This window comes from Balaenoptera borealis (genome assembly GCF_965194805.1).
Source record: "Balaenoptera borealis genome assembly, chromosome: 2".
Classification (NCBI taxonomy): Eukaryota; Metazoa; Chordata; class Mammalia; order Artiodactyla; family Balaenopteridae; genus Balaenoptera; species Balaenoptera borealis.
The window spans coordinates 170218187-170244401 of record NC_138867.1 but is presented as its reverse complement, the minus strand read 5'-3'; the positions used below and the strand labels follow the sequence as shown (position 1 = coordinate 170244401).

Sequence of the window (26215 nt, the reverse complement as noted above, 5' to 3'; positions counted from 1 at the left end):
AGCCCCAGGCCCGAACTCACAGCTGCCCTCGGAAGGCAGTGGGGGTGGAACCAGGCTGCGGGCCCCACTTCCCTTCGAAACTCAGCGTGCAAACTCAGCTCTCTCCACGTTTCTCGCCTCCCTCCCGGTTTGCCTGACCCGGCGGCGTCCACCTCAGGCGTCCACCTCAGAAGCCGGCGCTCCTCACCACGCCCTCCCGGTTTGCCTGACCCGGCGGCGTCCACCTCAGAAGCCGGCGCTCCTCACCCCGCCCTCCCGCTTTGCCTGAACCGGCGGCGTCCACCTCAGGCGTCCACCTCAGAAGCCGGCGCTCCTCACCCCGCCCTCCCGCTTTGCCTGACCCGGCGGCGTCCACCTCAGAAGCCGGCGCTCCTCACCCCGCCAGAGGTGACCGAAAATGACGTAGGCGCGTTAACCCACACTCGAGAGGGGGCGGACTGGGCGGACGGAGGGCCACCTCTCTATGGTTTCCCCCGGCGACGCGCCCCCCGGAAACCCCTGCAGCCCATCCAGCCGCCTCAGACAGGAAAGACGGCCTGGTCAGAATGGGTGGAGGCTGCGAGAGAATCAGTTTAAGCCACTGAGCGCCCTAATCAGCCAGACGCAGAGGGTCCAACAGCCGCTCAGGAAACCCCGTCCCCAGATGGACCCAAAAGGGTGGGGACTGCGGTGGCCGACCCCTGGTGCTCTCGTGCACTTCCGGCCCCTCTACCCAGAGGCCTTTGTGGTAGGGAGGATTCTATCTTCACTGCTGCAGCGCTCGAGGGCGTGGTCTGTAGCAACCTGGTGGGATCGAGCTCGCTGCGCAGTTGGGTGGCGGTGAGATCAAAGAATCTCGCGTGAAGACTTGGGTGCTTCCAACTTTCCTCAGACCAATTCACCCCTTTCTTGCTGCCTGCCCTCAGCAGGCACCAACTTCGCCTGTGGATCTTTTTACCTCCATCTATAATCCTTCCATTCACCATCCATGCATGCATCCACCCGCCCAAATAACCATTCATTTTTCATCCATCCCTCTCTCTCCATCCATCCATCATATGCATGCATAACCCATCCATCCATTTATCCATCCACTTTCATCTATCCACGTTATAGGAACAAAAAAATGAGTAAGGCATGATTGTTCCTTCCAGGAGTATAGAGTTATAGGCGAGCGGTCGTCCTTCACTGAAGGTTCACAAGGTTTATTTTTTTCTTTTTTTAACTTGACCCTCAGTAAGAAGTACATTGCACATATTTATCCAATGCAGACTTGCACATATATGACAGAAACAAAACTGGGGGAAATTGTTCGTTTCCTTAGGGCGTTCAAGTCACTCTGGTATGTTCTGTTTTACTTCAATAAGATGCTGTTCAACACCCATTGGAGTGATTGCACCCCTCAATAATTGGTCACTTTGGTTTGAGGAACTCCACCTGCCCTAATGGAAACTTCAACGAGCCTTCAAACTTTCCCTCTCTGGGCCCAAACTTGGACTCTAAGTCCCACAGAGCAAGAATGGTAAACGTGCTATTCAACATTGTACACATAGCTCCTCTGTCATAGTGCTGAACATATAGCAAGTACTCCCTACATATCTGCTGAGTAAATAAATGAAACCCAACAAATTGCTACCATCAAGTCCTGCTGGTTTTTATCTCCTCAAATCTAGGTCTTCTCTATCTCTGTTCCTTCCAGCCTACATCTGACCCCATCAGCTTCCAAATGGACAAGAAGTTTCCTGAAGGGTCACTTGGCCTCATTTAAGTCCATCTTTCAGCCACCAGTACCATTCACCTGAAATGAAAGTCTGACACACTCAAGCCAAGCTGTTGCCTCTATGTCTTTGGGCATGTTGTTCACTCACCTAGAAGGCTCTCACCTCACTGCTTCACTTGGATATAATCCCTAATTAACCTTCAGGTCTCTGCTCAGGCATAATCTCCTGAAGGAGACTCTTCCCTGAGGCTGGCACCAGGCTGTGTTCAGACCCCAACTCTGTCACTCTCTGTATGACCTTGGATTAGTTTCTTAACATCCCTGTGCTGCAGTTTCCCCATCTGCAACATAAAGATGATATAGTAGCACACACGTCCTGGGTTGTTGTGAAGTTGGATTAATTGTAGAATGGTTTGAACAGTGCCCACTGGAGTTATCTTTTTATCCTCATCACCTGCCACTATATTCCTTTCCTGTAGTAGATAAGCCTTAGAAGAAACTCTCCCTTATCTCCTATTCTCTCCCACTTTGAGTAGGGTCAAGTGATTTGAACGCTGAGGGGAAAAATAATATGCCATGTGTCATCCTAGGTTTTTTTTTTTTTTTTTTTTTCTGGCCATAGTGCTCGGGATCTTAGTTCCCTGGACAGGGATCGAACCCGTGCCCCCTGTAGTAGAAGCTCAGAGTCCTAACCATTGGACTACCAGGGAAGTCCCTGTCATGCGAGTGGTTCTGAGAGCCTTTTGTCTGGAGAGGGAGGGAGTTGAAACCCAGGTCTGACCTGCCTAAGGTGGGACACCTATTGGTGGTGTTTTTGTTAGAAAACTAGCAAGTAAACTCCCGTATACAATCTGGGAACCATCCTGGAGGTCATGACTGACCCTGAGAAGCCACGGGGAAAATATGAGCAATGAGAACTGGAACTGAGTTTCAAGGCTGGAATACTTCCCCATCTCTGAATGCAGGTTCTCCCCTGCACGTGGAAGCGGGTGGGCAAAGAGCTGGGGAGCAGACCAAGGGAAGAGGGGGCTGCTTATAAAAGCAAGTTCCTGCTTGCCCCAGGGAGCAGAGCCCAGGTGGGAAGGAGAGCTGGAGAAAGAGCAAGGGGGAATGAGGGGAAGAAGATGGTGGGAGAAGGCTTGTGGGATCATCCTGAAGGAACTGTTGAGACTTAAAAGGAACATACAGTGGACACCCATTATCAAGAACACCTAGGTGGGGGCTTCCCTGGTGACACAGTGGTTGAGAGTCTGCCTGCCAATGCAGGGGACACGGGTTCGGGCCCTGGTCTGGGGGGATCCCACATGCCGCGGAGCAACTAAGCCCGTGAGCCACAAGTACTGAGGCTGCGCGTCTGGAGCTTGTGCTCCGCAGCAGGAGAGGCCGCGACAGTGAGAGGCCCACACACCGTGATGAAGAGTGGCCCCCGCTCGCCGCAACTAGAGAGAGCTCTCGCACAGAAATGAAGACCCAACACAGCCAAAAAAAAAAAAAAAAAAAGAATACCTAGGTGAATAAAGACCTGTAAAGTTCAATACCTATTTTATCTTCTTTTTCCTCTGAATTACATCTCCTCAAATCCAAGTGGCAGCTGGGAAAGGGGCTTTGTTTAGATTCCCTCAGGTTGTGAGGCTTAGCTGTTATTTATCAGGGTATACGGGAGGCTTGGTTTTAAGCCCTCTGGCAAATTCCACATCCCCAGCAACCAGGCACACTCTTCTATTCATAGGAAGACTGCTAGCCTTCTCCTGAACTCAGCTGGGAGCTGGGGGTTGTTGGAGTAGACCATTTGGCACACACAGGGCCTCAGGTGCCATTGTCCCAGGGGCACTGGGAAAACAGCTGCAGCGGAGGGCACTCAGGAACAAGGGCTCAGCAATGGTGGTGGCTGCCAGTGCATTTTTCTCAGGACTCTGATTTCAGAAAATTTATCCATGGAAACTTACATCAGCCTTTCTAGGCTGAAGAACCCCACACAACTGCAGATGATTAAATTCCAGTTTATGCTGAGGAGGCAGGTACTTGTCACACAGACACTGGGGACCACTTATCAGAGGTACCAGAGAGGCAGTCTAGCACGGTCTTGGTCACACAGGGGTTGGCAAATCTGGCCCTCAGTTTCTTTTTTTTTTTTATTTTTTTTAAATTTATTTTTATTTATTTATTTATTTATGGCTGTGTTGGGTCTTCATCTCTGTGCGAGGGCTTTCTCTAGTTGCAGCAAGCGGGGGCCACTCTTCATCGCGGTGCACGGGCCTCTCACTATCGCGGCCTCTCTTGTTGCGGAGCACAGGCTCCAGACGCGCAGGCTCAGTAGTTGTGGCTCACAGGCCCAGCTGCTCCGCGGCATGTGGGATCCTCCCAGACCAGGGCTCGAACCCGTGTCCCCTGCATTGGCAGGCAGACTCTCAACCACTGCGCCACCAGGGAAGCCCCCTCAGTTTCTTTTTGTAAGGCCCAAGAGCAAGGAACAACTTTTAAAGTTTAAAGGGGTTGTAAAAAAAGAAAACAAAGGTGAATATTAGGACAGAGACTGTATGTGGTCACAAAAGTCCAAAATATCTACTATCTGACACCTTACAGGAAAAGTTTACTGACGCCTGTGCTAGGAGGCTGGAATGGAGGACCTCCAGAATGCGTTCTGATGTTACAATTCTGGCTTGTTTCTCCCCTCTGGGTTCAAGACTCAGGCTCGTCCCCAACACCCTAGCACTCTCTCCTTCCCGTCAGATTCCAGAGGTCCTGGCTGGACAGAGTGAGTATGACCAGTGGGTCAGCCTTGCTTTTCCTTAACTCAGGCCCAGCTTCCCCTCTGCCCCTGCTGCAGTGCAGATAGCTCTGGCTTCCTGGGTCTCTTCCCTGTCCTGGCTCTGTCACTGTGGAGCAAAGGTGCCTGGAGGGGCTAGGAAGTTAGAGGAGAAAAAAAAGACTAGCCCAGGGCTGGGCCTTTCAGTTGGCCTTTGTCGTATGTTCCCATCTGGCCAGGCCCTGGCTGCCTGGCTATGTCCTGCATTATTCATCATTGTACTCAGGGCAGGGATGGCCAGGTCTCCAGGATTCTGAAAGGCCCTGGGGGAGGGCAGGCATGGATGGAACAGTGGGGGTAACTGGGGGAGTGAGGCTGCGTCGAAGACGGCTTGTAAGAAAGGCTTGCCATTCGGTGAGTTTGGATTCTAATGTTATTCACTGAATACCCATGATTCATTATTATTCATTAATGAATTCCTGCATTCATTTGACACATAATCACAAAGCACCAGGCCACATTGAGCAGCCAGAGATTCTGCTCTGAATGTAGTGGCCCCTGAAAAGTTGTGGTTTGGGACAGGACTCCTGAGTGAGTGGTCAGCATGTGAGATTTGTGCTAAGGGGGGTGTGGAGGATATCAGGGTGGCCTGAGGCCTTGAAGTCTGGACTCTACCCACAGGGTGAGCGAGGGGTGGGTCTTCGGGTGGAGATCCCACAATTCTGAGCCACAGCCAGCCCGGTCTGGCTGACAGAGGGAAGCAGTTCCCAGGAGAGGTCTGTGGCAGTGCCCTCAGGACACAAAGTCAGTGCCCTGCTGGGTAGGAAGGCTGTTGCCTCAGGGCTCTGAGGGAAGAGCCCTTGCAAAGCTGCCATCCCACCCCTGCCAGATTCGCATGCCCCTTCTCTGCTTCCAAGGGCACTCAGAGCCCTCCTTACTTGCCTTCCTCTCTCTGTCTACTCCTGAGACTGTGGTAGCTGTTGGGGCCGCTGAGGGGAACACTCAGGGCTAAGATGAACTCCCTCTGCGGTTGCCTTCTGTCCCCTCACAAGCTTCTCACCTGGTAGGGGTGGCTGAGGAAGGAACCCAGGAGAGAGGCAGGCATCTGGGCTGGTCCAGTTGGGCCCATAGCCCCGGACTTTGGTTGAAACCACCGACAAGCTGCTACTAAGCAGGGAAACAAAAATGAGGGTGGAGTAAAGCCTGGGTTAGGGGAAACCGCCATGCTTTCTGGACCTGTTCATCCCTCTGTAGAATCAGACTCAGGACCCCTAGGTTCACCTCCTACCTGGTTGGCAGGTGCTAGTTGAATCATCTTCCTTTGCTTCAGTTTTTGCAGGTGCACCAGACTTAGACCAATCTGTGTTGGGGGGGTGGGGTGGGAGGTAAGAGAGAGACACACTTGAGAGAGCTCACAGCCTGGGCAGGAAGGACTCTAATGTGAGAGGCCTCAAGACCTCAGCAGGGGGAAGTCGCAGGATGGGGTGGGGTGGTTAGTGAGAGTGTCAAATTATCAGGGGCTCCTAGAGATGCTTTAAGATCCCTTTAGGTCTGAAATGTATTATTTTATTTTTTATTTTTATCTATTTTTTTGTTTTTTTTTTCCCCTAAAATGTATTTTTTGGTTCCATGGGCAAAACACTGAACTAGCCTCTAAGGGAAATATGGTTAAAACAAAATAAAGTTGAAGTTGCCCAGTTGCCAAGGATCTCATCATCCAGTTACGGAGCAGACACTTCCTGAACGTCAGGACGGTGGTGCCATTGGCAGCATAAAGGCTGGTGGGTTCTGCCTGGGGTGCGAAGTTGGGGTGAGGGCGGCTTCAGCAGGGAAGGGTTACTAGGACTCAGGAAGAGGGAGGAAGGGCCCCCAGGCCAGGGTAGGCGTAGCGGCTGTCTCTTCACCTCAGGCACTTCCGTCTACCAGTGCCCTGGTCCCAGAGCTCCAGGTTTTCTTGCAGATGTCGTGTTCTGGTGAGAAGGCGGGAGGCCGAGTGGACGGAGGGTGAGGAAAGCCAGCAGGAAAAGGCTGTGAGGTGCAAAAACTGGGGTTTGCTGATGGATATCCAGGACAGATATTGACTGCTCGGCCTTTGCCCTCTGGCAGTTTCTAAACCAAGTAGCCAATGAGGCTAATGGAAGAGCGAAATGACTGTAGCCTTTGGGTGGCAGGTGCCTGGGGCCCTGCTACTGTCCTGTAGGGGCTGTTATGGGACTGTTCCAGTCCATGGCCTCTCTGCCCCTTTTCCTCATCTGGAGGGACGGTCCTATAATCCCGCGGCCCCAGAGGTATTCAGGGTCCTAGACACAGAGAAGCACAGAACTGGACAGGAACTTCCGGCCCATTCTGCCCAGGGCTTGCACTTATAGAAGCCGGACCCTCTATCTAAGGCTCCCTGAATATTCAATGCCCTTGCATCAAAGAAGCCATGCAAATTGCCAGTCTAAGGTCTACACTTGGCTGGGCAGGACCAAAGCTGAGGAGGTGGGTCTGGGAGGTGTGTAGAGGAGCCTGAAACCTTGGCGGTATGTGTGGGGTACAGAAAGGTGACACAGCTGTACCAATTCAAAGAGAGAATGACTGACCAGAAGCCTCCTCCAATCTGCTTCTCCCCAAACACACTCTGCCTCTACCCCTTCCCCAGGGAAGAATGTTTCACTTCCGCTCAGGAGGACCTAAGTGCGTCCAGGGCTGAGGGAGCCTTGCGGGTCCACCTGGGCACTTGTGCCTCCTATCGGTGGGGGCCAGACCTGCCCTGTTTCCTAACTTGTCTCGCCATACAGTCAGATAACTGTAAAAATAAAACATGTTTATTGCCGTAAAACCTTATTAATACAGGTCCATAATCTCTTACCCAAAACCCTTAGGGCCAGATGTATCTCAGAATTTAGAATTCTTTGGGCTTTAGAAAGCTACCCAGGTATGGATGCTGAATATTACATAATACTACCAGAGGGGTCTGGGGTGACACCCCATAATCCCCCAGATCAACATTTCTGTGGAAAATTGTGAAAAGGCACACTAGAGGAATAAATGAAGAGCATGAATAACACTTTTTTTTTTTTTGGCCACACCACACAACATGTGGGATCTTAGTTCCCCGACCAGGGATCCAACCCACGCCCCCTGCAGTGGAAGCACAGAACCTCACTTCACTTTAGGGTTTTTTTTTTTTTAATTTTTATTTATTTATTTATTTATTTATTTTTTTGGCTGTGTTGGGTCTTCGTTTCTGTGCGAGGGCTTTATTTGTGGCAAGCGGGGGCCACTCTTCATCGCGGTGCACGGGCCTCTCACTATCGCTGCCCCTCTTGTTGAGGAGCACAGGCTCCAGACACGCAGGCTCAGCAGTTGTGGCTCACGGGCCTAGTTGCTCCGCGGCATGTGGGATCTTCCCAGACCAGGGCTCGAACCCGTGTCCCCTGCATTGGCAGGCAGATTCTCAACCACCGCGCCACCAGGGAAGCCCCTCACTTTAGGGTTTTTTGTTTGTTTGTTTTTCCTCCCACCTCTCTCCCAGGTCAGTTTTTTTGTTTTTTGTTTTTTTTAGTTTTAGTTTAATATTTATTTATTTATTTTTGGCTGTGTTGGGTCTTAGTTGCGGCACATGGGATCTTTCCTCATGGCACACAGGCTTCTCTCTAGTTGTGGTGCACAGGTTCCAGAGCAAGCAGACTCAGTAGTTGTGGTGCACAGGCTCTCTAGTTGTGGCACACGGTCTCAGTAGTTGCAGCTCATGGGCTTAGTTGCCCCGCGGCATGTGGGATCTTAGTTCCCCCAACCAGGGATCGAGCCTATGTCCCCTGCATTGGAAGGTGGATTCTTAACCACTGGACCACCAGGGAAGTCCTCCAGGTCAGGTTATGATGACAAAGTTAGGAAGGAACTTCTGGCCTTTGGAGGTTTTTTTGGATTTCAGAATTGCAGATAAGGGATTGCAGACCTGTACTTGCTTGCCTATTTACAGAACAGCACAGTTGTCATTGAGACTTTTGGTGCAGTGGCCAGACTACCTGGCCTCACACCCCAGCTCTGGCATGAACCAGCTGTGGGACCCTGGGCCTCAGTTTCCTCACCTATAGCACAGGAGTATTAATTCTCCCGCACAGATGTGCTTTGAGGATTAAACAGCTTGGTATACAGTAACGTGCTTAGAACCCTGCTTAGTATGTGGTTTGCTCAGCATATATGGAACATGACAACATCACTGAGAAAGACAGACATTTAAGACACGTCTTCAGGACAATCTGATAATTACAAGCTCACTGCTGAGGTCCTGCAAGCCACCAGGGCAGGCTGAATCTTTTTCTAGTATTACAGTCGTTCACATCCTCAGGCTCGGAACCTCCCAGGGCTGCAGACACGGAGGTTTCAAAAGTCCCCACAGGAGTCTCTGTCACACCTTGGGGTCAGCTGAAGGGGAGGCAGAGGGTGCCCTGGGAGGGGTCTGGCCTTGTGTCCTTTATGACAGTGGAGCGCTCCCTCTCTCTGCCAGGGCTCTGGAGTCCCAGCCCCTTAGCACATCAAATGGCCGTGAGACTGGATTCTTGTTCATAGAGGAGACATGGGGTTTCTGCTCCACTGAAAATGCAGAGATGAGGCTGGGCCTTCTCCAGACATATCCTTCACAAGCATTTCCACAGGACACAGCGAAAAGGGGTCTTTCCCTTATTGTAAAAGTAACACGTGCTTATTGCAAAAATTCAAATCATTCAAAAGGACAGGAAATAATGGAAAATATGGCCTGTGTTGTTTCTCATCCTCCAGCTGCCTGGGACCAACGAACAGGCCCCCAGGCACCTGTCTCTCTGAGCTTCTCCTCGTATACGCAAGGACACCCACTCACCACACCTACACTCACCCTCACATACACCCTATATCCTCTCACCCTCACACATACACACCCACACACCCTCACATACACATGTTCCCACCCTTGCCACCTCCCCTACACCCTCACAGCCCCAACACTCTAATCTTTACAAAAGGGGATCAGACATACATAAAAGAACACACTTATAAATGAGGCAGGCATTCAGCCATTTCTTCCTGATGCTGGCAGGTGCATGAAGGGTGCTGCCCCTGTAGCTCTCTGACTATTGTTCTGGTTCTTCCCTGACTGCCCAGACCCTTGGTTTTCACGTTGGGGAAGTGGGAATGAGAATAACGTAGCCAAACTCACAGGGGGCCTGAGAGGCTCAAGTGGGATTTACACTTAACATGAAATCATTTTGCAACTTGTCAAGTGTAAAACAATCTGAGGAATTACTACTGCCCTCCTCCCCATCCCCGAAACAGGAAATAATTAGACTTTTAAAAGGACTTCAGGAAGATGGCAGAGCCATCTTAGTGGCACAGGCCGCTTGTAACAAGGCTGATGAGGGGAGGACGCCTCAGTGCTGGGGTGGGGTGGGCCCTTCACAGCCAGATTTCACACCAGCCAGCCAGCGCGCGCAGGGGGCCTTCAGGTCCCCAAACACCCCACAAAACACCTCCTTGATCTGTGACGGTGACCTTCTGTCAGCAGATGAGTTGAGTAGCCCCTGCTCTTGCTGGGCTTTGGGAATTATGGGGGTCCTCTCCACCTGCAGGGAGAAAGGAGGGAGGTGACCCCAGCCCCCCCCACCCCAAACCCAGGTGGTAACTCCCTGGAGTGCTCCCTGCCCCCTCTGCCTGGCTCCAGGATGGTGGGATGGGGCGGGAGGCTGAGGCCAGGGAAGGCACCCACCCCATGCCCCGCCCCCATCCTGAGTTCCAAGGCATCCCGGCCGTGCTTGAGAACACCTGGGGCTTCCTCTCCCCAACCGCTCCATCCCACAATCACCTGGGGCTTGCTCGTAAGATTCCTTATTCCTGGCTGTGGGGAAAGAGAACACAAGAGAGGAGGTGGGTGGTGTGTCCCCACCTTCCCCCTCCCGCTCCCGCTCTGGGCCCTTTCCAAAGTCAGGCCCAGTGGTCTCCCCTGACTGTGGGATCTGCAGGGTCCTCGGGGTGGTGTGCAGCCGTGGGGTGGGGACGTTTGGGCTTTTCCACAGGTGGGGGACAGGGGGCAGGACCTCAGCAGTAGTTGCTGCTCCCCAGGAGGGAACAGTTCTAGCTGCAGGGATGGGAGCACAGCATTCTTCCCTATAAGGCTGGACCAGCCAGAGGGCCTCCCACTCCTTTGTTTCTTCCCCACCTACCTTGAATGCACTTGGTCAAGATCACACCACCAACAACCACCAGCAAGACCAGGATGAGGGAGATAACCATGGCAATAAGTCCAGGATGAGAGGACTCTAAGAAAAGACAGAGAAGAGGGGACACCCCCCCCATCCCAGTCCATGGGACTGTCTCCAGGTGCCCTGGGCCCTCCCCTGCCCCTCCTCACCCGCTCCGGGCCAAGTCCCAGCTCCTCACCCCAGGACACAGTGAGCGTGCGGTTCAGGCTGGAGTGCTGCACGTGGCAGGTGTACTGGGCCTTCTCCCCCGCCGGCACCCACACAGCCGCCCACGTCTGATAGGTGCCGTCCCCACTGGGGCGTGTCTCCACATACTCAGAATCCAGCTTCTTCTCCCCCAGCCACCAGCTCAGCAAGATGTCGTGTGGATAGAAGCCCAGGGCCCAGCACCTCAGGGTGGTGCCCCCATCCTTGGCCGAGTGCTTTGTTATCCGCACTGTGGGTGGCTCTGCGGGGAGAGGTGGAGCGAGGAAGGCTGGTGAGTGCCTGCTCTCTGCCCATCCCTCATGCTTAATCCTGGGCTCCTCCCGCAGCCTCCAGGGTGGAGGGCAAGGAAATAGGGACAGGGTCTCTCTCCAGGGGAGGCACCCAATTACTGCTGCAAGCAGGGACAACCCATTGCCCACCATTCCAGAGGGGCACTGTCCCGGGAACTTCCATGAGGGGGATATGACTTTCTGTCTTCAACCTCCAAGGAGGGTCCTGGGTGGGGCTGTTGGGCCCTAGACTGACCCTCCCCCTTCTCCCTACAGAGACCCTAGGGTTTTCTCAGAGACTTGACATACTTGCCCCTGTGACTTCCTGCATACAGGAGGTGCCTAATAAGAGTTTGCTGGGGCTTCCCTGGTGGCGCAGTGGTTAAGAACCTGCCTGCCAATGCAGGGGACACGGGTTTGAGCCCTGGTCCGGGAAGATCCCACATGCCGCGGAGCAACTAAGACCGTGCGCCACAACTACTGAGCCTGCGCTCTAGAGCCCGAGAGCCACAACTACTGAAGCCCATATGCCACAACTACTGAAGTCCGTGCGCCTAGAGCTCTGCAACAAGAGAAGCCACCACAATGAGAAGCCTGCGCCCTGCAACAAAGAGTAGCCCCCGCTCACTGCAACTAGAGAAAGCCCGCGTGCAGCAGTGAAGACCCAATGCAGCCAAAAATTAAATAAATGAATAAATAAATAAATTTATTAAAAAAAAAAAAAAGAGTTTGTTAAATGAGGGCAAGAAGGATGATACTTCTCTGACCCTATAATGAGAATGGTTATGACTGTGGGCTCCGGAGCTGGACATCCTGGATATGAAGCCCAGTCTGACTCTTGTCCACAACCCTCTGCCAGCGCTCAGGGCCTTCCTTCATCATTCCTTCCGCTCAGAGTTCGAGTTCCAAATGATGTAATTCAGGGGTGATAGTTCATTTTCTGTATCAACTTCCCTGGGCCACGGGATGCCCAAGCATTTGGTCAAACATCTTTCTGGGTGTGTGATGGTGTTTCTGGGTGGTATTAACATTTGAATCAGTGGACTAAGTAAAGCAGATTGCCTTCTGCAATGTGGGTGAGCCAGTTCACTGAGCTGAAGATCTGAGCGGGACAAGGAGGCTGGGTAATAGGGAGCTCCTCTAGCCTGACTACTGAGCTGGAACACTGGTCTTTCCTGCCTTGAGACTCAAAATGAAACACTGACTCTTCTTGGGTCTTGAACTTTCCAGCATTCGGAGTGGAACTACACCACTGGTTCTCCCAGTTCTCAGGCCTTTGGTCTCAGACCAGAACTGCAACATCAGCTCTTCCTGGGTCTCCAGCTTGCTGACTGCAGATCTTGGAACTTCTCTACCTCCATAGTCATGTGACCCAACTCCTTAGAACACATCTCTTTTTTTCTTTCTCTATGCATCCTGTGGGTTCTGTTTCTGTGGAGAATCCTGACTAATCTACCAGGTGAAGGACATAGGACAACACCTGGTGCTGAATGAGAGTTCCACACTACTTATTTAACGCACACCAATATGTTTGCTTTGGGGAGGCAGCAGGTATTATTACCATCCTCATTATACTGATGAGGACACTGAGGCACAGAGAGGGCAAGTAACGTGCCCAAGGTCACACAGCCAGCAAATCCTGGAGCTGGGATGTGTATCTAGAGGCTAGGCTCCAGTGCCTGAGCCCTGAACCACCACGCTCTGCTCTCATAATCACATCTTCTGCTCCTGATGTTATCTGTCCTGTCCTCCCTTTGAGGAATATCCTCCCCATTACCTCAACTGATTCACATCCCACTACTCAATCACCAGACATCACGGTGTGCTGGGTGCTCTGATCAGCCCAACCCCTAGCAGCCTCCCTGACCACCACAGCCATGAGGCTTTCACCCTCGGCACCCCAAAGCACCCACCTTCCCTAGTGTCCATCCCAGCCCTTGTGTCTCCAGCCCTGCTGACTGGGTTCAGGAGAAGTTTGCGATGCACCTGGAGTCTGGGGAGCATGTTTAGCATGAGGGGTATGAGGGAGGAGAGGGGCAAAGGGCTTCAGTTTCCCTGGCCAGTCCCCAGTGGTCCAGGGAGTGGTGAGGGATGCTATCCCCTGGGGCCTGGGGTCTGTTTCCCAAGGAGCAAAGCCAAAGGATGTTAAACCCCAAAAGGACTTTATGAGCACCTGGTTGAACCCACTCGCCCTGTAGATGAACAAAATGAGGCCCAGAATAAGGGGGTTTACTCTCCAAGACCACACTGGGACAGGGGAGACTCCAGAACTCCCCACTCCACCTCACTTGGAGTGAAGGTCTGTGGTCTGGGCTTTCTTCCTCCTCTGCAGGAAAAAGCTGTTGGCTAGCTGGCCATCTTTCTGGGTCCCAGTGGGCTTGTCTGAGCCAGGGGGACACTGCCTACTTCCTCACCCCCCCCAAAAGGCTTCTCTGTCAAATGGGATGGCTCTCGAGAATGGGAGCATGGGGCCATTCTGCATTGCCACAGGGTGGGCCTTACCTCTCCGGCTGAATCTCTGGCCTCCCAGCTCCAGGTATCTGTGCAGGGAGGCAAGGCAGGGGCCTTCCAGGTAGGCCTTGTCGTACTCTGCGTAGCAGCGCTCTGTCTCCCACCAGTGCTTGGTCCGCGTGGCCACGGGCTCAGCTGACACCCAGCTCAGGGTTTCCAGGTCCAGCGACAGGTGGTCCTGCCCATCGTAGCCAAACTGCCAGAAGCCCCTGTAGCGGCCGTCTTCCTGGATCTCACAGCCAAACATGCGCTGAGTGCTGTGCATGCCTGTGTGTTCAGATAAGAAGGCTTTGGTTAGTGGTGGCCGGGGGCGTCAAGTCCCTGAGAGCCGCGGAGAAGCCCACCACCCAGAGGGGCCTCCAAAGGGCGGAGGGGCAGGGTGTCAGCATTTAAAAAAAACAAAAACTGGGGCTTCCCTGGTGACGCAGTGGTTAAAAATCCATCTGCCAATGAAGGGGACACGGGTTCGATCCCTGGTCTGGGAAGATCCCACATGCCATGGAGCAGCTAAGCCCGTGCGCCACAACTATTGAGCCTGCACTCCAGAGCCCGTGAGCCACAACTACTGAAGCCCGCACGCCTAGAGCCCGTGCTCTGCAACAAGAGAAGCCCATGCAATGAGAAGCCCGCGCACCGCAGTGAAGAGTAGCCCCCGCTTACTGCAACTAGAGAGAAAGCCCGCGCGCAGAACTGAAGACCCAATGCAGCCAAAAATAAATAAATAAAATAAATAAGTTTATTAAAAAAACTCTCCCAAGTAATTTTGATAAGCAGCCTGGGCTGAGAAACCTGCTGGGCCTCTCATGTGGGACGAACACTCAAGTTCATAATTAGACACATCCTTATTTCATATCCCACACTACTTATGGGTGTATAATGCCCTCAGTGCTAAGACTATGTCATGCCATGCTTATCCTGGGGGCCCTGGGCTGATGCACAGCCCTTCCCAGGCTCAGTCCATTCTATCTACTCTTTCTGAGGCCTCTGGGGACCCGAGGCTTTTAGTCTGGTCATTTGGGTGTGTCTGGGCACAGAGCAGGAGGGTGCTGTGTGAACAAGCTGTGCTCCATAAGCACTTCATTGAGAATTAGCAGCAGCCTTGGTGGTAGGTGTAAGCTCGCTGTTGCTGAGATGGGGAAGCTGAGATGGCATCCTGAGGACCTGGGGTGGGCAGGTGTGATTTGAGGGTGGTGCGTGAGGCAGGGAAACGCCTCTCCCAGTCTGCTGAGGTGCAGAACCCTGGGTAGCCAAGGGGAGACGGGGAGGTATCATGGGCCCTCTGCTCCTGTGGATGCTGGCTGCACTGGCCTGTGGGCTGGCTGCTGAAGCCCCGACTGATTCTGAGGCCCTGAGGCCCCTGCTTGGCTGTCGGGGGAAGGAGACTGAGAAGAGCCAAGTATCAGAAGCTTGCCCCACACCCTATGACAGGCATGGCTGCCTCGCGGGTCAGTGTGCAGAGCGTGAAGGAAGGAGCATGGCGAGTCCGCCCAACGCACCGCTGCTGTGGTTGTGGTAGCCCATCACCGTCCACATCTCCACCTGCTGCACCTCCGCCCATTTCTCCTGCTTCTTGGTCTCCGTCTCCCAGTACTGGGCATCCATTGGTGTCACCCATGGGGCCTGGGGCTCAGCCTTGCCCACACGACTGTCAAACCGGATGAAGGGCTGGTCGTCCACGTAGCCCACAGCCAGAAACTTCGGGAGGCTCGGGCCTGGCTCTGATAGGGCCAGGTAGTAGTAGTGGAGCGAGTGTGTCCCTGTGGAAACACACACTGGTCTCAGGCTCACGTGGACTGCCAGGGTCTGCATTGGGTGGGGGTCGGGGGGTGGTGGTCAGTGTGCTGGGTAGGGTTGGCAGTGGAGACTTATCCAGAGAATTCGTTATCAGCAGGAGCAAGAACTGGGAATTTCAGTGGAAAAAATAAGGGCATCCAAAGAGTTTAAATATAGACAGAATCAGTCAAACACTGAGAACGAAGTTCATGCATTAAGGAAGTTTCTCAGCTCTTCTTCACTCAGGGCCTCCTTACTCATACTTTATACTCATCTCTAATAAAGTATGATTGTCTGGTTTCCCATTTCACAATTAAAAAGATTTCTTTTTAAGAGTTGGTTGTTAAGAAGCTTAATTTATGTGGAACTATTCATTGCCCAGACATGCCTGGGAAAGGTTGGCCATCATTCTTAGCTTGAATCACTGCTGCCAAGCTGGTGGCATCTTGACTCCATTCCCCACTCCCTCCTGCTCCCACAGCAGACGTTACTAGCCAATCTCTTTTCTCTTTGAGTCCAAATGCTGCCTCTCTACTATGTCTCCAAAAGCACCAACTCATCAGTTAAACTTGGTGCTGGAGATGAAATCTACTTAGCAGCCAGTCCTGACTCAAGCTATTAAAACAAATGCTGTATCTTAAGAAACTCAGGCCACATTTCTCAGAGATATCCCTGGCTTACTCTCTTACCTAATTAAAAAAAAAACTTTTTGCTCAGAAGTTTTTATCCCTCAACACTCCTGTCTGTGTTATTTTTCGCCATAGCGCTACACTTCCTAGAGAATATGCACTTTGTTTGTCTTGTTAATGGTCTGCCTCTCCTCTGCAGTGTCAGCTCCCTAAGGGCAGCGATTCCTGTATGGATTGTTCTGTTTCCCCAGCACCTAGATTAGCTTCTGGCACACAGTAGGTGCTCGATGGTTGAACATTCAAGTGAGAAAGAAGTCAAACACATCTCCACACTCACAGCTCTTTTTTTACTGCTTTCCTGTTACTTCAGGCCACACCAAACTCCTCCCAGGCCCTCTGAACCTGCTGTTTCTTCTGCCCTGGGCACTCCCCTCTCTGTTTTCTCTCAGCCAGTCTCCTCATCCCTCAGGTTGCAGTGAGGTGTCCCCTCCTCCAGGAAGTCCTCCTGATTTCAGCCTGATGTCCCTCAGAGGGGTCTCAATAGTTTCCTGTGCTCCCTGTGAAACTGTGGACTCCATGAGGGTGGGCAATACATCCGACTCTGTCATCGCTGTTTCCCCAGGGCCTAGCAGCACAGCTGGCACACAGTGAGCACTTACTTCCGGCCTTTGTTGAACTGGACAAAAAATAAGAACATGAATGGCAGTGACAATAATCACAGCTGCCATTTTTGGAATGACCACTGTGTGCCTGCACTGGTTTAACTGCTCCTCACTCACTCTCTCAGCTGATCTTTACAATAAACCTAAGAGGTCAGTGTGGTTGGCCCCATTTTACAGATAAAGGAACCGAGGTCCAGGGGAGGCCACGTATAGCACTCAAAGGCATGCACTAGAAAGAGGGCAGCCCAGATTCTCTCCCCAGGGTTTGCTGCCTTTTTCTAAGCTGAGGAAAGAGGTGTTCTCTTCTCACGGCTGGAGAAACCTCCTCATGGGAGGCAAGAGGGGTCAATGTTAAGAGTGTTTGAGTGAAGGGTTAACATCGGGCCTGGGCTGGTGTGGGCCTCCTGGGAAACGCCTGGAGTCTCTCTCACGGTGCTGTTTGCTTGCACACCATTGAGTTAAGATCAGTGTGGCGTGCTCCTGTGCTGGCAGATGTGAACGGGCACAAAGGCGTTGGGGAGAACAGAGGCTACGGTTTCTCTGTGTCAAGGTGACCCACCCACTCCTTAGCTCTGATCTGCAGCAGCTCTGCCTGCCCTGGAAGTGAGGGAGGGCAAAGATCCTGTGTCTTTGGGTAGCTGCTGGCCTCCTGGGTGGTGAGGAAGCCATGCAAGGTGGGCTTCCTGTCCTGCCTCTGTCTCCCCAGCTCAGGAAGCATAGTGTGGTAGGCTGAATAATGGCCCCCCAAGATACCCCTGGAACCTTTGAATGTTACCTTATATGGTGACAGGAGTTTTGCAGATGAAATTAAGGATCTTGAGATGGAGAGATTATCCTGGGTTGTCTAGGCAGGCCCTAAATGTGTCCTTAGAAGAGGGAGGCAGAAGGAGAGTCCATGACGTCAGAGGAGAAGGTGATGTGAAAGCAGAGAAAGATGCAGGAAGGCACCATGTGCCAAGAAATGCAGCTCTAGAAGCTGGAAAAGGCAAGGAAGCAGATTCTCCGTTACAGCCTCTTTAGGGAGCTGGCCCTGCCAACACCTTGATTTCAGCCCAGTGAAACCCATTTTGGACTTCGGACCTCCAGAACTGTAAGAGAATAAATGTGTAGCTTTAAGCCACCAAGTTGTGGTCATCTGTTACAGCAGCTACAGGAAACAAATAGTATTCGACTGAAGCCCATTAGGTCCTGAGAGTTTGGTGGCCAGTGAGTCCTGGGGCCGGGGGAGGGTAGTGGAGGGGGCAGGGAGAGAGAGAGAGAGAGGAGAGTGCACCATCTGGGAGCAAGGACATCCTCTGAAAGCTGTGCCAAAGACTGAGGGACAGGGCTTCCCTGGTGGCGCAGTGGTTGAGAATCCGCCTGCCGATACAGGGGACACGGGTTCGAGCCCTGGTCTGGGAAGATCCCACATGCTGCGGAGCAACTGGGCCCGTGAGCCACAACTACTGAGGCTGCGCGTCTGGAGCCTGTGCTCCGCAACAAGAGAGGCCGCGATAGTGAGAGGCCCGCGCACCGCGATGAAGAGTGGCCCCCGCTTGCCGCAACTAGAGAAAGCCCTCGCACAGAAACGAAGACCCAACACAGCCAAAAATAAATAAATAAATAAATAAATAAATAAATAAATTAAAAAAAAAAAAAAGACTGAGGGACACAGAAGTAGAGGCCCAGGAACCCTGGTGCTCCTGTCACCTAAGCAAAGAGGCCGTGAAGGGGCTGATGTGCTCTTCCCCAGGTGTGGAAAATGCAGGAAAGAGCAAGTGATCCTGAGGTCAGGCCCGGTGGGAAAGGGAGCAACACACACCTGGTCGTTCTGTTAGGGCAGGTGCACGACCTTGCTTACTATGTGATGTTACTATTTATTAATGTTAGCTGCTTTAGTGGCCCGTTACTTTTGGTTAAAATGAAGGGAAGTCGATCCATATATATATATTTTAAAATTTACAAAACACTTTTAAAGCACTTAGGGGCTGGCCCTGTCCTGAGCACTTTATAAGATGTTGGCCAGGTCACCCTCATAACAACTTTATCAGGCGGGTACTATTGTACCTATCTATGACATATGGGGAAACTGAGCCACAGGGAGGCAAAGCCACCTGCAAAGCTCACACCAGTAGTGAAAGGCAGGAACAGATTGCACACCCAGATTCTCGAGGTGATCCTTGGCTTCCACCCGCCCTTTAGTGAACACACTTCTGGGTGACACTGAGCGGCTGGGGACACATGAGAAGGCCCCTCCCCATGGCATCTCTCCACTCTCTGCCCTCCCAAGACACCATCCTGGCTGCAATTTAAGATGGCTCAGCTCTGCTCATCCTGGCAGCCTAGATCATATGGCCCAGCAGGGCCCACCCTGCCGCCCCACTCAGCAAGTACTTTCTGAGCACCTACTGTCTGGCTATCTCCGAGGCCTTGGGGATGCTGGGATAACCCGAAGAGCCCCAAGTGCCTGCTCTCAGGAAGCTTACATGAATGTAGGATAAGCAAGATAAATGAGTAAAATGTATGGTAGGCTGGATAGTGATAAGTGCTGAGGGAAAAAAATAAAGCAGAGATATACAAAATGTTAGGGGAGGAGTTGAAAATTTTAGATCGAATGGGCAGGGAAGGCCTTCCCAGAAAGGAAACTCTTAAACAACTCAAGGAACCAGCATGTGAAGATCTGGGAGACAGAATTCCAGGTGTGCAGAGGGGAAAGCCAGTGCAAAGGTCCTGAGGCAGGAGCATGCTTGGGGTGTTCTGAGGCTGCTGCAAGAATGCAGGGGAAAAAGAAAATGGTGGTGCGATTCCGTGCAGTAGGTGTAGGGGTGAAAGAAGGGGCTGAATTCTGAATCCTTTCCAGGCTCGTCCAGATGGTGTCTGGAATGGCCTGGATATAGCCCTCTGGCCTAGCCATCCCTGCCACGAGGGCTCTGGTTCCTGGCATCTGCTCTGCCCTGGACTGCTTCACCATGGCCTACATCCTGGCATCTGGTACCCATCCTGAGAGTCAAGGACCTGCTTTTAGGGCAAGTTCATGATTGTGACCCCCTCAGCTGACTCAGGTACTGCCTCCCCTGTATCCAGGGAGGGGCCTGCCATCCCTTCCTCTCTGAAAATCCCACTGCTCTCTGCTCTGCCTGCCAGATGGTCTTGAGAGCCCAGCCGGCTCTCTGCAGGGGCTCACACCCTGCCCATTCCCATCTTTTCCCCAGGAGGACAGTCTCAGCTGGGACTAGACTCCCACTTGCTAACTGGGCCCAGGAGGGATCATCATGCCTTGGGCTGCAGCCCAGAGTGTGGCAAAAGAAGCCGAAGGAGGCCATCCATCTCCTGGCTTTGGAGGTGATACCACCTGCCAGGCTGGGAGGGGTCAGTGCCAGGCACTGTGGGACCATGGCAGGAGGAAGTGGGGGACACACAGCAGGCGTCCAGGGGGATCTGCTCCTGCTGTGACATGGCCTAAGGAAGTGGCTACATGCCCATCGTTGCTTCAGGGCCTGTTTGTACCATCAGCTTCCCACCCCCGACCCCCTCCACTGCCACTTCCTGGTCACTGGGCCATGTGGCCAGTCCCCTGACAAGGAGCAGTCCTGCACCCGCTTTGGCCCAGCCTTTTACCTCCTCTGACTGTGGTGGAGGAGGGACGAGGCCAGCCCCTTTCCCACTCTGCCCAGGAGACTGTTTTGCATCTGCGTCACTTCCCCCACAATCATGTAGCACTGCCAGTGGCCTTGAGGAAGTTATTTCACAGCTCCAAGCCTTGGTGTCCTCATCTGTAAGTGGGTGCAATTAACGGACCTGCTCCAGAGTGCTAGAGCATTCAGTGAGATAATGAAAATAAGGAAGAAGGACAGGCATGGAGACCTCATCTTCTTAGTCTCAGTCCTTTCCTATTCTGAAGGGAGAGGTGGCCGTGGGAAGGAGAGAGCTGGAGTCGGGGGTGGGGAAAGATGCCTGAGTGCGGGGCCAGCTTGCTGGAGGTCAGGTCTCATCCCCTGGGACACCCTCCAAAGGCTCTGGCCTCTGTGTCCTCTACTCTGGTAGAGTTCCCCCACCCCAAGACAGTCCACCAGATTCCCAGGCTGTGCACACAGCCTCCTGCAGACTGGGGGCTCCTGGCCTCCACCATCCTACCCCTTGTTCAGCAGGCAGGCACGATCTTACTTGCAGGCCACGGCTTCTTTTCCAACTTCAGGTGTGCCAGTTCTGCCATCACCACCTTTGCCCTGGCCGCCGGGCTATCGGCCACCAAGGGCAGCCCCCAGGGACTCTCTGCAAGGGAGAAATGGAAAAGGGAAGTATGAATCTCAAGCTATAAACATCCTACGCATCCTTGTGTTCGCTGGGAGAGATAGTATGGAATGACGATGAGAGGCACGTTGAAAGGGAAGAGGGACGTGGGGCCTTTGCCACAAGAGTGGCAGGAAACTCCCCCCAGCATCCAGGCGCAAAGCCAGCAGGGCTGAGTTCTGGGCCTTGGTGCCAGGCGTGGTTCCTGAGCTTTACAAGTATTGATTCGTGGTGTTTTCCCTGCATTCCTGTGAGGCAGGTCTTGATTGTTCCCACTTGGAGAGGAGGGAAACCAGGACTGGGCTTTGCTAGAGGTTCTCCATCCGGCTGCCCAACACTGCTTTGACAGTCCTGCCATTGATATGGATTTAGTGGATTTGGGGGTAAGGGAGGGCTGGACACTGGCGGGCGTTGAAAACTCCCAGGTGATTCTCATGTGCTGCCAGGAGGAGAGCCCAGGTACACTCCTGGCTCTACCTGGCTCTGCCCTGCCCACCTGCTCAGCTGTGCCGGCCCTGACCTCTTCCCTTGCAATATTACTCATTTGACAAACATCTATTGAGCACCTACTACAAGCCAGCAACTGAGCCAGGTGGGAGTGTGTGTGGGGACAGAGAGACAGGCATAGCCCCCAGGGAGCTCAGGTCTGGCAGGGAAGGGGACAATTGAGCAATTAAACAAGCAGATCCAGTAAGGCCAGTGGGGGCTGACAAGTGTTGGGGAGCAGGAGGTACCAGGTGCCCAGCATCCTGGGGCAGGAGGGTGCTGAGGTCAGAGGTCTTATAGGCTGAAACCTGAAGGAGACCTCCCCAGTGTGAGTTACCAGGCAGTAGGGTGGGTGAGGAGGGAAGAAAATTTTGGGCTCGTGAGTCTAGTGTAGTTTCAGAACTTGCTGCATCAGCCTCACCTGGGGAAATGCAAATTCTTGGGCCCCGGCCCTACTGAATCAGAAGCTCTGGGGGTGGGTCCTAGCTTTCTGTAGTTCAGCAAGCCCTCTGGGTGATTCTAAGGTTTGAGGACTGCTCTAGGGACAAGCACTAGCACATGGGAATGGCTGGAATGAAAAAGAGTGTGGTGTGTTCAGGAAAACCAAGGTCAAGGGACGACTGCAAATGCAAGAGATGAGTCTGGGGAGGAAAATAAGGGCTAGATTGCCTCTTCATGCCTCAGTTTCTCCTTGAGGCCAAATTGGGTCAGGTCCTACGGACTGGAGTTCAAGGGCAAGGTCTGGGCCAGAGAAAGGGTGTGGCTGTGGACAGCATGGAGGGGACCCTGAATCCCTGGCTTAGATGAACCTGAGATGGAGTGCAGGAAGGGGGAGGCAGAGTAACAAGGGCCCGCAGAGTCACGTGAGGAGGAGGGTGGAAAGGGGAAGAGGGAGACCAGAAGCAGTCTCAGTGGTCATGGCCCTTGAAGTTCTATAGGACTGGCCTCTGCAGTCCCTCCCCTAGCCTGCCCTTGATGCTGCTCCTATCTCGGTGCCCGCTGGTTGCCCAGGCCAGATACCCAAGAGTACGGCCCTTACCCTGCTCTCACCCCAACTCCCCAGGCCCTAATTCCAGCTTTGCTGTAGTAACCAGCTTTGTAATCATTTATCTCTACTTAATCTGCCTCTCACAGTTTTGATCCCAAGGGCCACTGATTAGTTCTGCCATCTCCTCTCACCCGGCCAGGACTCGCTGCCTCAGCTTTTGCCTGAGGCAGCATGGGCTCCAGAGCCAGCCTGGAATCCAAATCCTAACCAGCCGTGAGACTCTGTGAGACCCTGGGTAGCCAGTTAACCTCTCTGAGCCTCAGTTTCCCTATATTTACCATGGGGATAATAATTGAATCCTTGTCATAGGGTGCTGCTATGAGGCTTAGAACTCCCTGCTGCGTGACTCATGATATCTGCCCCTCGAAATCCACTTCTTCATTCCCCACCTCCTGCAGGCAAAGCCTGGCGTCCAGGAGCGTTTGTGAGGGGGCTTGCTGGAGATGCCTAGCTACCTCCCTGCCATGTGCCATCTCTTTCCTACAGTTTGGCACACACCAGGGTCACCCTCCATTCCTTCCCTCCTTGGCTTGGGGACCTGTCCCCCTGGGCCAGCCTTGACCATTCCCCTCACAAGGCTACAGGGTCTATGCACACACACCCATGACCATCCCTGCCATGCAGAACTGGAATCGCCTATGCGCCCCTATATCACCCCTGGGGGGAGCTGTAAGAAGGATCCTCAGGGGATGTGTGAACCTGAGAACCAGGACTGGTTACAGTCTTGGCCCAGAGACACAGTGTGACCAGTCCTGGTTTTCAGGTTCATAGCCCCACTTCCCTGGGGTCCCTGTTCCAGGGACACTGGCCAAACTCTTCCCCATCCCTGGCTCCATTCTCTCCACTGATCTCCTGCCCAGACATCCAGGGTGATTCTCCTTCAAGTGTTTCCCATGGGGAGCTGAGGGCTGAATCCTCCTGAAGGTGCATCCTATTGCATTCAGGAGCCTCAACTTGGAGAGAAAAGATAACCTCTTTATTTTCACTAACCTCTAGCTGAAGTTTGGCCTTTCTTCCATGCTGAATGGAGGCAACAAAGCTCAGCAGGATTAGCAGAACCTGTGCTTTGGTCTCTGATAGAAGCCACAGATGTTTTCGAATCACATGACAGTTGTTGCAGACACCTGGAAATATGCTTTACCCTCACTACTTCCAAATTCTGGGAATTGTTGCTATTTAATGCATTCTTTAACGTGCTAACTTAGAAGCACATATATTATATATCACAAACTTATATTTCTAGTTAAATTTTTTAATAGCTTTATAAAAACATAATTGGGTTCCTTTGGAATCCTATGTATTTCATTTTATGTATTAGAAACATTCTGAGACAGGGTCCAAGCACAAAAAAGTTAAGAACTCCGACTCTGGATCCCAGTGCTGCCACCTAGCGCCCGCTCTGGGCCCTATTTTAAATCTGTAAATTGTAAATTTTGTATGTTCTGAGAGCCGAAATGGCTTCTTGGACGTGAAGCCCTTAGAACACAGCCTGGAATAAAGGACATCAGCTATTATTACTGCCATGATGGTGGACACTCCCCGCCTGTGCTAATAAACTTTCAGGCATCTGTGCGGTCAGGGTGGGCGGTGCTCGGTGGGAGCGGTCGGGAATCCCGGGGGAGGTCCGGCCCTGCAGTTCTGCGTGCAGAACGGAAATGGCTAAAGGATGGAAATTCCCCGCTAGGTCAGAAAAATCCTTCTTGCTCCGCATCACCCGCCACCTCAACAAGGGGCTGCCCGGTCAACCCGAGAGAACCTCGCCAAGGAGCCAGGGAGACCTATAGCGATGGGCAGGTGCCTCGCCGAGCTAGCAGGCAGAGGCTGTGCAGGCGGCGCTCAGGTTCCTGCCTCCACGGAGCTTCCCCAGGGCCTTCCTGGAGGACCCAGCCCTGGGAGCCGAGCGCGAGCGGCGTCCTCCAGAGAGGCCAAGGGACCCCCAGGAAGCTGTGGCGTCGGCTGGTTACTACCAGCCCCCGCGCCCCGCCAGCCCCCCGGGGTCCCCACCCTCTTGGCCGCTCAGTCCGATCAGGGGTCTGAAATGGGAGGCGGCAAAACAGGGGCCCTGCCTAGCCCGGGGCTCAGCGACCCCTGCGATCTTGGATCAGCTCTCCAATTCACCATCCCGCCCCCTCCCCCAAACCCGGAATAGCTTCCGCGTTCTTGGCGGATCTCTCCCTAGCACCGCTACAGGCGCGAGGCTGCGGGACGATTGGGGGTCCGCCCCTACTCCCACACCTCTCCGCCCGGTTACCTGCTGCGCCCTCCCGCACCAGTCCCAACAGCAGCAGCAGCAGCAGCAGCGGTGGCGGCGGCGACCGCCGGTCCCGCACACTCCCGGGACTCTGCGGCCGCCTGATCGGCAGCCTCACGCGCTGCCCCAGGGTGCCGGTCCCGGTGGAGTCCGTCTTCAGCTGTGGGGCAGGGGCCTCGTGCCAACGCCGGCCGCCGTCCGACCGTAGGACGCGTCCCTCGCCGGGGTCCGGGCGGGTGAGCTGCGACCCCGGCAGCTGCGACCCCGCCCTGGCTCAGGTTCAGGCTCCGGCCGGTCTCTGGCTGCGGCTCCACCGCACTCACCCTGGGGCCCGCCCGCAGGTCCTTGATGGCGCCCTCTGGTGGTCTCGGGAAAAAAACCATGAAAAAACCCCCAATCGTTTGTGATAATTGTGAAATACAGCACATATGCTTCTTTACTGCCTCACGAAACGAGACCACGAGACCAGGCAGTGAAGCTCAAGTTACAAGCATTTGGAAAGTCGGGCCGTGTCTGAGACAACTGTCATGTGATTCGAAAACACCTGTGGTTTCTGTTGGGGACCGAGGCAACCGTCCTGCTACCACCACTGAGCTTTGCTACCTCTACTCATCACAGGATGAATGGCTAAATTTCAGCTAGAAGTTAGTGAAAATAAAGGTTATTTTCCCCATCTGGGTTCACAGACCCCCTGAATTCTGACCAGGGATTCCCATGTTCAGGATAATAGTTTTCAGCTGGGCCTTTTCTGATATTTGAAAATTCATAGGAAGAGCTTTCGTGATCCTGATTGGGGCGAGTGAGGGGAGCAATTTACACAACAGAGGGAAAGGCCAGAAGTACAGCTTTGCGCTGTCTCGGGGCCACCACATACATGGTGTCCTGCCAGGACAACAGGAGAGGAGAAGCCGGATTGTAATGATCTGAGTCTAGAACACAACGTTTGTTGAGTTTTAATACTGTCAAAAGAACACAAGGAGGGGAAAGAATAGAGGAAGTTGGGCATCAGAAAAATCTAGTTAATCGAGGGACTTCCCTGGTGGCACAATGGTGAGGAATCCACGTGCCAATGCAGGGAACACGGGTTCGAGCCCTGGTCCAGGAAGATCCCACATGCCACGGAGTAACTAAGCCCATGCGCCACAACTACTGAGCCTGCGAGCCACAACTACTGAGCCCACATGCCACAACTACTGAAACCCGGGCACCTAGAGCCCATGCTCTGCAACAAGACACCACAATAAGCCCACGCACTGCAACGAAGAGTAGCCCCTGCTTGCCACAACTAGAGAAGGCCCGCACACAGCAACGAAGACCCAGTGCAGCCAAAAATAAATAAATAAAATTAAATAAATTTATAAAAAAAAAATTCTCACCCTTCACAACCTTTGGGTAAGCTTCATCTACCAATAAGAGGCTCCCTGGCCAAGGTCTTCACTGCTCT

At 53.2% G+C, this 26215-nt stretch overlaps 1 protein-coding gene and 2 long non-coding RNA genes across 4 annotated transcripts; 2 read left to right on the top strand and 1 right to left on the bottom strand.

The window, feature by feature from the left end:
* Positions 1–299: 299 nt before the first annotated feature.
* Positions 300–2122, top strand: LOC309623051. The gene is made up of 2 exons (XR_014241257.1): positions 300–387; positions 1679–2122. It is a non-coding gene; the product is annotated as an uncharacterized lncRNA (long non-coding RNA).
* A 4113-nt stretch (positions 2123–6235) lies between these two features.
* On the top strand, positions 6236–9283 carry LOC309623041. Its single transcript, XR_014241247.1, has 2 exons — positions 6236–7607; positions 7925–9283. It is a non-coding gene; the product is annotated as an uncharacterized lncRNA (long non-coding RNA).
* LOC309622986 (BOLA class I histocompatibility antigen, alpha chain BL3-7-like) lies at positions 7240–25824 on the bottom strand. 2 transcript variants are annotated; one of them, XM_082379507.1, is made up of 8 exons: positions 24772–25134; positions 20861–20968; positions 15150–15410; positions 13645–13920; positions 10845–11114; positions 10628–10723; positions 10270–10302; positions 7240–10030 (listed from the first exon to the last, which is right to left on the bottom strand). In XM_082379507.1, exons 2-8 carry the CDS (start codon positions 20907–20909, stop codon positions 9966–9968), a joined length of 1050 nt encoding a protein of 349 aa, XP_082235633.1. In that variant the 5' UTR covers positions 20910–20968; positions 24772–25134; the 3' UTR covers positions 7240–9965. The 2 variants fall into 2 exon arrangements, with proteins under 2 accessions (XP_082235633.1, XP_082235634.1); XM_082379508.1 differs by lacking the exon at positions 10270–10302 and having other exon boundaries at positions 24772–25824.
* Positions 25825–26215: the final 391 nt, after the last annotated feature.